Here is a 13,352-nt window from a genome sequence, read left to right as displayed (position 1 = left end):
CAAAAGGAAGATTTAAAATGAGATGACCTTATTTTTTCCTGGTGTCTGAGGGGTCAACAGATGGTATCTTATTTGATCTACATTCTCATGTCTAGTTGATACAGAAGCCAGCTTAATAATGTGCTCAGGGCAATTATGTTACCAACCTGAACTAAGTCATTTAAATAAGACATCATGTGTTTGGTTGCTTTGACAACTTGTTAAATGACTATCAACTCTTATAAGTGAGCTGTTTAAGTCATTTTGTGGACTGGCCTATAAAAGGCAAATACTTAGAAAATTTAAGGAAGCAACCAGGCAGCAAACACAGGCAGATGGATGAAGTGTGTCCTTAGGGAATCAGCATTTTGGCAGATGATGGCATGCAAACATGTCCATGGGAAGTTGGGATGTCACAATTAAGGACATACTCTGGCAATTCCTATCATGTGCCTAAAGATGACCCTGACACAAAGCACTGAGGACAGGGTGACCAACCTTGTTGATGGCAGACTCGGGAGCAGTTCTCTTCATCTGAGCCATCCTGACAGTCAAGCTCACCATTGCAGAGGTACTCCCTGGGAATGCATCCCTTCCCATCCTGGCATGGGACAGAGGACCGGGTGCAGAGAACAGGAGGAGGAGAAGGGACAGTAGGCACTGTCTCCATAAGCCCAGGGTCTGGAGTAAACCATGTCACTTCGGCAAATCAGTCCAGGAGGGCCCAGCAGTGGGGCAGGTTCCCACTGTCTGTTCCCTTGGAAAGTCACAACAGGGCTGAGTATCCACATGGCTCTATATTACGAGAGCCCTGGAAGCACCCAATGTAAGTACATTTAGGTAAGTAGGCTATGTAGACCCTTATCTACTGACTTGGAATATGGGAAGTTCCTTTCTCCTCCTTGAGCTATCTGATGCTCTATTTGCATCTGAGAAATGAAAAGCAGAGTGCAACTGTATCACATCATGTTCTGTCAATAAGAGACTGCACCTAGAGTAGTGTAGGAGAGCATAACAGAGGCAAAACTTCTTGCCCCAGAGTTACTACAATCAATTTGTGTGAACAAACCTACTGCTCTTATTAGGAGTAGGTGTGATGTCAGTCTACCTGGGTTTGGATAAGTACATTCTATAACAGTGACACAATGATGCCACCTAGTAATCTGTTTCTCAGATTGTGTCCCTACCCTTAAGTAATGCAGGAGAGTCCTTCTGGTTCCTTGGCCTGGGATGAGAGTCAGCATTAGGTAGGCACTCATTTGTTGAAATGCAGATTGACAGTGCCACAAGTTACTATTTAGTATTTGTCAGCAACTACTGCAGCAACAGACAAATGTGTTAAAGATGGGGGATAGGATTAAAGCAGGAAGGTTGCCATATCTACACATGGGCACCTCAGGAATATATCCTTAGACATGATGCATTGTAACTTCTAAGATCAGGAGAGCAACCAGTGAGTCAAAAAGTTATATGTGTCACAGAGAAGAGAGAGATGGGCGATAGTGTGACTGGATACAGAGATAAAATGGTTCCATCCTGTTGGTTTCATATACCCAGCTGTTTCTATCAAGAAAACTTCTGAAACCCGGAGTGGGAATGCCTCTTTTTTTTTTTTCCTTCTGCTTCATAACCTAGGACTTGATGTTTTTCTTCTGCCAAAGGACTATATGAAAACATGACACAAAAGCCTGTTTTGCCTTGACACAACTCCAGCAAAAGGAAGAATGACGTTTTTCTCTGGAACAAGCTAAACACACCAGTCCAAAAACGTGAAATCCTAAAGACTCCAAAATTTAAAACTTGTTTAATATAACATTCTCTCTCTCTCTCTCTCTCTCTCTCTCTCTCTCTCTCTCTCTCTCCCTCCCTCCCTCTCTCACATACACACACACACACACACACACACCCTCTACACACACACACACACACACACACACACACACACACACACTCTACACCTGACTTCATGTGGCAGGTCACTCTCCAAAGGCAGGCACACTTAGACACTTGTAGAGAATGACCTCCAGCTTATATGCATAAAGTATTTAGGAATTATAAATAAATTTCAGGTTTAACACTTGAGTTTCATCCATAACATATTTCACTATGCATCTGAAAAAGACTCCACGGCCTAAAACAGAGGTCCAAATCTTGAAATACTTTTGGGCCTAAATATTTTGGGTGGAGGATATTCAACCTGTATCCACATCCTTGGAGGCACATAACAGATGGTCCCCTATACAATGTACTGCTTTGTTTCTCATGAAAGAATGGGTTGTTTGGTAAATCAGTCTGGGAACAGTTTATAGCTATGATCATACCAGACTAAGAGTCTGGAATACACTAATATGAAAGACCTTTCCCCAAAGGGCCATAGCAGGCCGACCTCTCTAAGAACTGCTACAGCGTTTATGGTTGGTGCTAACAAGCTAAATCTCTCAGCAACTTTGCAAAATGTGTTCAGTTCTTAAACTCTCAGAATATGAACAAGTTATGGAGGGGGGCTGCTGGAATGGAGAGGAGACAAGTGCCAATATAAACAAAAGGATACCCAGGATTTTTACCCTTAAAAAAAAAAAAACATGAGGGATGGACCCACAAAGAAAGACTCGCCTGGCACTTCCTGGTTCTCTGCCAAGATGATCATTTTCTTTATGTGCAGCTCCTTCAGTGTGGAGAAGGGCTTCAGGGTCTTCCTGTCCCACAACACAAGAGCTGCTTTGTCTGCTGTCACCAGATAAGGCTCATGGGCTGCCATAACCAAATCACTCCAGGATGTGTTCAGTGAGCACGTTCGGTTTTTTAGTAGACTGAAACTGTGCAGTCCTAGGGAAGAATAGGAATCAAGATGGACCTGTGACCCAACACAAGGTGGAAGACACAGGTGCTGTGTGACGGAGATCCAAAGACCCAAAGCTCCAAGGAAGCACACAGACCTCCTTGCAAGTTTCACAGGTTTTAGTTTTATAGGCTAAAAGTAACCAGTGTTACTTGTATTGTCAGGATTTTCTGTCAACCTGACACAAGCCAGTGTCATTTAGGAAGAGAGAACTTTAACTGGGGAAAGAAAATGCCTCCTAGGTTGGCCGAGACAAGCCTGTGGGTTATTTTCTGGATTAACAACTAATTGGGAGGTCCCAGACCACTGTGGGTGGTATCATCCCTGGGCAAGTGGTCCCAGTTATATAAGCAAACTAACTTAGAAAGCTAGGAGGAGCAAGCTAGTAAGCAGCACTCCTTCATGGCTTCTGATGTGGTTTCTGCCCCGACTTTTCTTCCTTGGCAATGACCATAAGTTGGAGGGTTGGGAAAACCTTTTTCTCTCCACGTTGCTTTTGGTCATGGTGTTTTATCACAGCAATAGCAAAGCAGCATGTACTAAAAAGCATGGCTATCATGTTGCCACCAGGCCCTAAGATAGCTGTTAGGTAAGAAGATGAGTAAACACTGTGAAGCTACAGCTTACACCTTTTCTTTCTTCTTTCTTTCTTATTTTTTTTAACCAAGGCATAAGCATAGCTCTGGTACCTCCTTCACCTCCTTCGCAGAGGATGTTTGTTCCTGCTATTTCTAGTTGTGGAATAAAAAATAAATTTGGAGCAAACTTTTGGAAAAACACTACATATATGTTTTTGAAGCTCTTAAGTCTATTATTTCTGGTGTTCTATTTTTTTTTTAAATTCCTAAACCAGACTGTTAGAAAAGAGATGGATTTGAAGTAAATGCCTTGCAGTAACTGTCAAATTTTGAGTTAAAGTCTTTGTCAAAGCAGTGCTCAGAATAAGTAGGACAGCTAGAAGGTTTTGAATATTTTCTATACAAAGAAACAGCACATGCTTGAGGTGGTGAATATACTAATTACTATAATATGATCCTTAAACATTGTATACAGGTGTCAAAACATCATACTCTATCCCATATGTATGTACAGTTATTATGTGTTAGTTAAAATTTTTTTTAAATTCCCACTATAGCCCAAAACACAAATATTAATTTAAGTTTAAAAGAAATGACTGGAAGCATTAGACTGAAAAGAGGCTTTGACGTATGGCCTCAGATTCTACCCACAGTACTGCTGTATAGTACTTACCTGACCCTTTGGTGGTCCAGAGAATACTAGCAGACCCAAGGTCCAAGGCCATCTGAGTGTCTGCTGCCCAAGTGCCTCTCCAGACTTCCTGTCTGTTTTTGCCATCGAGGGTCATGCTTTGCAGGGGCTTCCCACTCTCCAACCAGTACAACACCCGTCTGGGCCAGTCAAGAAGCAGTTGCAGTATAATGTGGCTTGTGCTGTAGAGAATGTATGTCTCTGCACCAGGAACTCTGGTCTTCTGGATGGTACCTCGGTCACAGGGTAGCCAGAACAGGTTCCCAGTGGATATGTCCACATTTGCAGAGCAGACTGTAGAAGGAAGAGAGGCTGCTTTAGAATAGGCTTCTAGGTATATTAGTATACTGGCTCAAATGAATCAAGGAGAGGCAGAGGACCAGCCCCTCCAGCAGATTCTTCTTTGCAACATGAGCCTTGTGAAGCCTACTCTGGAACCAGCAGCTTGTCACTTGAGCTCCAGTGGTCCTCATAGCCACCTGGCAAGATCCACTACATCTTGAAGGGTATGTCCAAGTGGCCTGCATTTGAACACAGGCCTGTAACTTCAGAGTAACATTCCTTCTTCTCACAGGTCAACATACAAAACAATCAATTATACATCAAGGGGGGCTGGAGATGAAATTGTTTTAGGAAAATATTCTAGGACAGGTGACATCACTTCGGATAGAATGCCAGGTCACCAAGAGAACACACAGTGAATAAAAACTACAATGAGAAGATGTAGGTATGATAAGGACAAAGTACATTAAAATCATGGGTATTGTGGTGGTTTGAATAAAAATGTCCCCATAGGTTCATAGGGAGTGGCACTATTAGGAGCTGTGGCCTTGTTGGGGGTAGATGTGGTCTTGTTGGAGAAAGTATGTCCCTGGGGGTGGTTTTTGAGGTTTCAGATGCTCAGGTCAAGTCAATTGTCATCCTCTCTTCCTGCTGCTTACAGATCAGGATGTAGAACTCTCACCTACCTCTCCAGCATCCCATCTGCCAGCATGCTATCATGCTTCCCGCCATGGTGACAATATACTAAATCTCTGAACGGTAAGTCAGCCCCAATTAAATGTTTTCCTTTATAGGAGTTGCTGTGGTCACGATGTCTCTTTACAGCAATAGAAACCCTAGCTAAGACAAGTATCCGTTATCAGATGTGATAACTGAGTTAGGCACTAACTTCCAACACTCTTCCCTTCCTGCTCATGTCCAGTATAATTAGCTGATGGGCAGAAGATAGGGATGCAGCCTATCATTAAGATTAAGAGCAATATCGAGCTAGAAGGTCAGAATGCCTTCCTCAAAACCCTGTTTCTCAGTTTCCTCAAATCCATGCTAAGGATACTTCTTTGATGGAGTTGTTACAAGCAGAATTAAAACAGGAAATCTTAGAGTAATGTCTGTTATTTTATGGTTAAGTTACTGAAGCTGACCACACAAATTCACAACATCCAAAAAAGACTGCAAGATTGTGGTTCAATGTAAGCAATTAAGTCAATCATATTGATTTACTAACACTAATACTCAACTAGTAAATTCTTAATTGTCTTATTACAATTTACTATTACTGGCTTGGAATTTCTTTTTATGGAACTGTATGTGGTTCTGGATTTGGAATTCCCTCTGGATTTTTTAGGTTGGCTGAGAATAGGACATGAGTCTAAACACAATATTTGTTTTTGTTTCCAGTATACCTTATACATATAGCCTCAAAGCAGCTTTATAAAACACTGGCTGTCCATCACTAAATGAGTAGCAATGTGGAATTTCCTATCTCATCATGTAGGTATTAAAGGACATTGAGATTCTGTGGCAAACTATCACACTTCCTTTTTATAATCAAGGTTCCTGAATGGTGAATATACTGTGTAAAGTTTTATTCCACAAAGACTTCTCAAATTCATTTTAACACATCACACGGTGGCTTAGAAGCTGGCATTGTAGGATATTTACACCATGAAAACTGTCAGCACAGCATGTCTGAGTGTACTTGTTTTGGGATTCTTGTTGGTTGTATTTTGTTCTCTAGACTAGAGATGGATAAATAATTGACCTTAGTTAAATTTTGTCCCCTGCCTTTTTATATAGATAATGTTTCATGGAATATAGCTAGCATTTCAAATATTGTATAATGCTGTTTTCATGACACAATGACAAATATCCTCCAAATGTGGTGGTTACTATTGACACTTCATGTAAAGTTAGTCTTTACATAAGAAAAGCAAGATAAGTAGAGGTGCTTGCCACCAAGTCTGATGACCTGAGTTTTATCCGTGGAACCCACATAATGGAAGGAGAGAACTGATTCCTGAAAGCTATCCTCTGACCTACTCACACACATGTGGCATATGCGCGTGCGCGCGCACGCGCGCGCGCGCACACACACACACACACACACACACACACCACAAAATAAAAGAAATGTAAAGAGAGTAGAAATGTTACCAGGACTGATTCCACTTAGATGTGAAATTAACTAAGCTCTAAACGTCCAACAAATCCAAGAGTCATTTTCTGGTACTTATAATGTATTACTGAGGTCATCCAAACCATCCTTATGGCTCTGATGAACTAATCCCATTGTGTCTTCATCACTTTGTCTTTGTTTCACTTGTTTATAGAAACAAAAGTATTAAATCGTATTCAACCAGTGAGTTTTATTATAAGCATATGTGAGGGTATATGTATGCATATTTATTTCTCCTATTATGTTTTTGTTTCTGTTTTTTTAGTCATGGCTACAAGGTATCTGAGGTGGAATAAAAAGTAATGAAATAAAGTTTTATTCTTGCCCATGGCTTAATCTACAGCCATTTTTCAGCAGTGCTGCTGGGCCCCTGTGTAGTAAGGCAGGACAAAGTGGCAGAATGCATGTAGTGGACAATCCCTGGTTTTCCCTACCATGGCCAGGAAGTTGGCAGGGAGAAGACAAGTTGTACCTACCAAGGCAAATCCCAGCAGCCTGCTTTCCCCAGCCAGGTTCTGGCTTCTCACAGTCCATTCATTTCTGAACTCCTTGCTGGTTTAATCTATTGATGAAGTTAGCATCCTAATAATTAGATCTCAACAATGCCACCTGGGAGCCAAGTCCTAATACAACATAGGACTGGGGCCAAGGCTGGGGTTCCTTTTTTATCCAAACTGTAATACCCAGAGAGCCAGACGTTAAATGCATCCACTTGGCAGCACATCTACAGGGCATGATGGTGAGGATTCAATGTTAACTTCCGAGGGGATAGACAAACACAAGAATGGTGACTCAGGGTGAGGGGGTGGAGTGTCATGGGGAAGCCAGGACACAGGAGGCTTAACGTGCTATTTATTGTTCTTCCTTTAGGGTAGTGGCACTTCTTTACTACGTCACAACATCACACAGGAGGAACTTCTGTAAGATTAGGTCAGAGTTCTCTCTATATCCATGGAGTCATTCTTGCCCAAGCTCAATGCTCTCTCTCCCTCATCAGGCTCTTCATTGTACAGAGAGCACTGGTTCTCATATTCAATTATGGATTTCATTTTTGCCCTTTGCAGATTCAAGGTTAAAACCCTACTTGCCAGGCTGCTCTTTGAACAGTATCACATTGGTACTTAAAGAGCTAGACTATGAAATCCTCTCAGTTTTTCACTAAGAATTTTAACTGGATTTTTTTTGGGGGGACCTCAGTTTTCAACTTTAGCATAAGAGTATTGTGCCCAAGAGAAAACCCTGACTTCAGGGTACTTAAATGTCCTGATGGGTTTTAAGGAGGCCACATAATCTATGAACACATCTGGCTATCAGGAGTGATACTGCTGTCTTTGTTTTGTTTTAGGCACTGCTGTGGTTTGTTTGGATTTTGAATACCCCACTCAGGTTCATGTGTTAGTGCCTTTATGCCCATCCAGACCATGGTGCTGTTGGTATGCAGTGGAACTTTTCATGGATGAGGACCAAAGGGAAGGAATCAGGCAATTGGGAATATGTGCCCTCAAAGTGTCTGCGGATATCCAGTCCCTTCCTTCTTTCTTTTTCTCTTTGGTCTTAGAGTGAGCACTTTGGATCATAACTCACTTCCCACCATTGTCATCCAGTATTACCAGAGATCTAGAAACAATGTGTAAACCTGAATGGACCAAGAGCTAAAACAAATTTTTTCTCTTACTTATTTGTTATCATTTGTTCAGTTATAATTTTCTCTTTACAAAGTGATCATCTTGGGCATTTATTATAGGTATGGAAAGCTATCACTGCTCCACAATAGACCCAGGTCAGATTAAACCAGCAGTCCTTGATACAACTGCAACACAGAAGCCAATTAGTATGACCAGCCAGCAGGGAGAAGGTAGCATTTCCATTAAGTGGTAAGAAGCTTACAATCAGGCATCTCAGATAGCTTTTAGGTGCTGACATAGTTAGTTTGTCCTGAATGTTTTCTGACTGGGGCATTAGAAGTTGCTATTCACCAGCCATTGTACTTACCCAGTCCTCTGGGTATCCTGTACATCCCCAAGGAAAGTGTCAAAGCACTTCTCATAGTGAGGTATAACCTTAGCACTTGGCAGAGCACACAGATACAGATGTTCAGAAATCTAATACCCTGGAGCTCAAGTCTCAATCCTTTACAATGGAGATGTTGCATTTAGGCAAAGCAAGGGTAACTTAAGGGTGAGGTAGAGCATTTAGGAGTGTGGGAAGGAAAAGCATATATTGCCATATTAAGAAAATATCTTGCTTTTTTTCTATGAAATCTGCATTGCAAATGACTTTTAAATTAGAGTATGAAAAATCTGCAATGCAAAACTGAAGAATGAAGGTCCCCTTTTCGCCTATTTTTCCCTGACTTAAAGCCAGGAAAGGAAAATAAAAAGAAACCCTTTATACCTCTATTTATCCTCATAGCCATGGTCATGTCTAAGAACAAAGGGTCAATAACAGATATTACAATCAATTAGTCACACCTAGTTTTGGCATGAAAATATGAAGGACTGATGCACTTTTTTGGCCCTACACATTTTAGAAGCAGGAAATAAAGGAAAGAAACAAGAGGGTACCACAGTTCACCTGTGCGCTGGGTCCAAATTTCTTGCTTTTGTCCCAAATATCCCACTGAGTAAATGAGATGTCCCTGGGCATTTGACCAATAGATGAAATTCCTCTTCCAATCAATATCCAGTAAGTAGAGATTCCCAGCATGCTCCTCAACTAGAGTTCTCTCTATGGCGGTTCCCATAGCGCTGACTTTCAGGAAGTACAGACGTTTGCCAGAAGAAAACACAACTTTGAATTCTACGAAGGGAAGAGAGAGATTTGCTATTTGACCATTTTTTCAGACTAGTCCTGGGTTCCCTTATGAGAGCAGCCTCATCTCAAACTCAGGCACTCATATAAATGTCTTAACATCTCTGCCTCTGCAGCCCATACACACATGACCACATGACCACCAGAGCCTCTAAAGACATGGGTTGTTTGAACAAATTTCTAGATTTCAATGGGTAGGATTGGATCACTGGAATGCTGCACCCCTTGACTTAACAATGTCTTGCTACTGGGGACTTTTGTTTGGTTGTTTATTTAAAGAAAAATTCCATATGTGCGTTTAACAGCACATAATATATAATGTTTAAAACTAAGTCTGAGCTGATTGCTTGGCAACTGCGTTTTATCCCACCATGACTCCATTCAAAGCTGGCCCTGAGAACTTTATCATTAAAAATAAGTTGGAGAATAAACATATTTACATGATTTACTCTTCTTAAAATTGTCATGTTCTTGTTTTAAAAGCCACGTAGGTTGGGTAAAAATACTCAATAAATTGTGTAGACTTTAGTATTTTGGTGATAAAACAGCAACATGGGGGAATTTGTGTTAGCAATGCTGGACTAAAGCAACATTCCAGCAGAGACTCTGCTTACAAACCAAGTCAGGATATGTACTAGGGTTCATAGTAGGCACTTCTTCTATTAATTTACTTGTCACATTTTCATGTAAACTTGAATTATATATGCTATTTTGTGCTTTAAAGGAAACAATTGTCTAGTAATAGAAGAACTGTATACATAAAGAAGATTATCGCTTAGCCTTGAAGAGGAACATAGAATGAGGGAAATGACTCAGCAGGTAAAAGTGCACCTGGTGTGCAAGCCTGAGAGCCTGGATTCCATCCTGGAGCCCACAGAAAGGTGGGAGGACAGAACCAACTCCACAAAACTGCCCTCTGATGGACATGTACACACAGTGGAGCAAAGTGCCCCCCAATAATAAATAAACATTTATTTATTATTATAAATAAAAATAAACAAAACTGAAAAATAAAGCAGAATGATGTCAGGAGTTGTGGTACACCCCGGTGATCATGGCACTCGGGAAGCTAAGGCACAAAGGGCCACATAGTAAACTCCAGATTGTATGCCAAGACCTGCTTCACAAGTCAAAAGGGTATGTCTGAGATTGTATCACATGCTAGAACATAGATTATAACATCGCACTGGCTGGTTTCGTGTCAGCTGACACAAGCTAGCGTTATCAAAGAAAGAGGAAGGAGCCTCAGCTGAGGAAACGCCTCCATGAGATCCAGCTGTAAGACATTTTCTTTAGTTATCAGTGGGGGAGGGTCCAGCCCATGGTGGGTGGTGCATCCCTGGGCTAGTGGTCCTGGGTTCTATAAGAAAGCAGGCTGAGCAAGCCATGTAGAGCAAGCCAGTAAGCAGCATCCCACCATGGTCTCTATATCAGCTCCTGCCTCCAGGTTCTTGCCCTGTTTGAATTCCTATCCTGACCTCCTTTGATGATGAACAGCAATATGGTAGCATAAGCCAAATAAACCCAAACAATTTGCTTTTTGGTCATGGTGTTTTATCCCAGCAATAGAAACCCTAACTAAGACAAATATCAAAGATATTCTAAGTGAAACACACCAGAGTCAAGTATCCCACAAGTTCACCAAATAGGCAAGACAGAAAATAAAATGGTGATTGGCAGGAACTAGATGGGAAAGCTAGTAGAATTAATGCCTAAGGTGTAGAGAGCATCATTTTGAAAGATGAAGAAGTTCTGGGAATGAATCTTGGTGAAGGTTGCACAGAAACAAGAACACCTCTTATGTCACCACACAATTAAAAATGGTTAAATGTTAAGTTTTTGTTAGGTACTATTATTAGTACTATTATTTAGCACTATTACAAAACTAACTCAAAAGGACAAGGCATGGAGATACACACCTTTAATCCCAGCACTTGGAAGGCAGAGGCAGGAAGAACTGTGATTCTGAGGCCACTCTAATCTACATAGTGAGTTCCTTGCCATCCAGGGCTACACAGTGAGACCTGATCTCAACATAATCAAAACGGAAATGGAATCAAGTTGTTTTGACAACAAATTGGTCATTAATGGAGCTTGTTGGAACAGAAGTGATTGATTCAGAAATGGAATTGGCCATATTTCCAGACTAACCTGGAGCAAGCCTTCTTGAACTGTGCCCATTTTCACCAGGGAACTTACCATTACATATGCCAGAAGGTAAAAGAAACAGTCCCTCTGGACAGACACATTTGTAGCCCTTGGGATGGATGGGGGACAGAAGGCATAAGTGGCTGCAAGAACCTGGAACACATGCTGAATGTCTGCCTGTTTAAAAGGAAACAGTAGACACGGATTCAGGTTCTCTGTACAAACCATACAGAATTCAGTGCTGAAGAAGAGGTAAAATGGTCTGCCTTAAGAACAATCCAAATATATTTGTCACCTTCCGTGGGTGTGCTCGTCTCCTGACTAGCTCTCAGACAAGTGTTGTTCCAATGTCTTTCAATAGGACCAACAAACTTTAACCAAGTGCACTTTCTCCCTTGGAGTTAAGGCAGAATGAGTATCCCATTTGTTTCCTGGGAGACCCCCTTAAAGGTATCTGTATTCTCCACCACAGACACACTTAGCCTGGCATGGTGAAGCATGCCTTTGATTCCAGCACTCAGGTGACAGAGGTATGAATTCAAGACCAGCCTGGTATACACACTGAGTTCCAGGACAGCCAGAACCACATAAAGAGACCCTGTTTTAAAACCCCCAAATAAAAAGACACATTACACAGCAGCATCTGAGTTGATTATGATCTACAATTTATGTTAGCAAATGCTTTTAATTCCCTGGTGAACATCTGATTTCTGGCTTGAAGCCAGATACCAGGCTTTGTTTTATTTTCCCTTATTAGTCCAGATGTCAGTGGGCATAATCCCCACTCTCCCCTCCATGGACAGCTTAGATTTCCTTTTTCTTAATTACATTTTCAGATTCATTTATTATTTTTTGTGTATAAGTGTTTTACCCACATGTATGCATGTGTGCCACATACATGCCTGGTGCCTGAGAAGAGGGCTTTGGATCCCCTGGGATTGTAGTTACAGATAGTTGTGAGCCACAAATCAGCTGATGAGGATTGAACCTGGGTCCTCTGGAAGAGCACCTGGTGATTTTAGCTGCTGAGCTAACTCTCCAGCCCAGAGTGAATATTTTCATTACCCCAGACCCTAAAATTCCAACTGATGCTTTAGCCAGGCACAGGGCACAGGACTTGGAATGAGCTTCTCCATGATGCTTTTGATTGTATTTAGAAGTCCTATGGACTAGAACACATCTTGGCCTCAAAACAGGAAGTTTCTATCACATACTGAGGTCTCATCTTGGGCAGTTTCCATCTCAGCAATTTAGAAGCAATTGAGTCACTTACTCTTGGGCTGCTGTGACTTGTGAAGGACTAAGAGTGCAGACACAGAGGCTTGGAGCAACACCTCTCTCTCCTTTGGACTGCTGGGCGAGGTACGAATCAGTTGAGTTTGATTTGCCCAGAAGAAAGCATTCTCAAACACAGCCAGGCCAACGGGGTCTTCATCTTCCAAAAATATCCCAGGAAAGGTGTACCTCCCACTGCCATCCACTTTCACTGTCTCTATGGACTAAAGGATTAGAGTCTCGTGAGTTAGAGACAGCACCAGCAAGGGCTGCTGATGTCACTGTCACCAGAGATTTCTAGGCATTGATTAGATAGCCCTGTGATATCAAGCGATCCGGAAGAATTCATGTAAGATTGTGGAGTCTACTGTCCAAGTCAGCACATGGAGTGGTTCTTGTTCAGATTTTAGTTGCTATCTCATGTGCTCTACATCCAGACATGTCCCAATGCTGTTCACTCTATTCTGTGATTGTCGCACAAGGTAGGTGTTTTATGTATGTATTCTCAGAGAGAGTCATGACTACCCACAGAAGCATCCTAATCAGCCTAAATCACAACTAGGAAACGAGACT

At 41.6% G+C, this 13,352-nt stretch overlaps 1 protein-coding gene across 1 annotated transcript in view; it reads right to left on the bottom strand.

The window, feature by feature from the left end:
• Positions 1-13,352, bottom strand: part of LOC127220426 (low-density lipoprotein receptor-related protein 2) — a 47,529-nt gene that overhangs the window by 20,065 nt on the left and 14,112 nt on the right. Inside the window, exons 11-16 of the mRNA XM_051182274.1 lie at positions 12,778-13,003; positions 11,556-11,681; positions 9,120-9,344; positions 4,070-4,381; positions 2,593-2,805; positions 478-660 (exon numbers count right to left, since the gene is read on the bottom strand). Of these exons, the coding sequence (XP_051038231.1) occupies positions 478-660; positions 2,593-2,805; positions 4,070-4,381; positions 9,120-9,344; positions 11,556-11,681; positions 12,778-13,003 (1,285 nt within the window). The remainder of the gene's footprint in view (positions 1-477; positions 661-2,592; positions 2,806-4,069; positions 4,382-9,119; positions 9,345-11,555; positions 11,682-12,777; positions 13,004-13,352) is intronic.

Source organism: Phodopus roborovskii, unplaced genomic scaffold (genome assembly GCF_943737965.1).
Source record: "Phodopus roborovskii unplaced genomic scaffold, PHOROB, whole genome shotgun sequence".
NCBI classification, from domain to species: Eukaryota; Metazoa; Chordata; class Mammalia; order Rodentia; family Cricetidae; genus Phodopus; species Phodopus roborovskii.
This window is presented reverse-complemented; position numbering and strand designations above follow the sequence as displayed.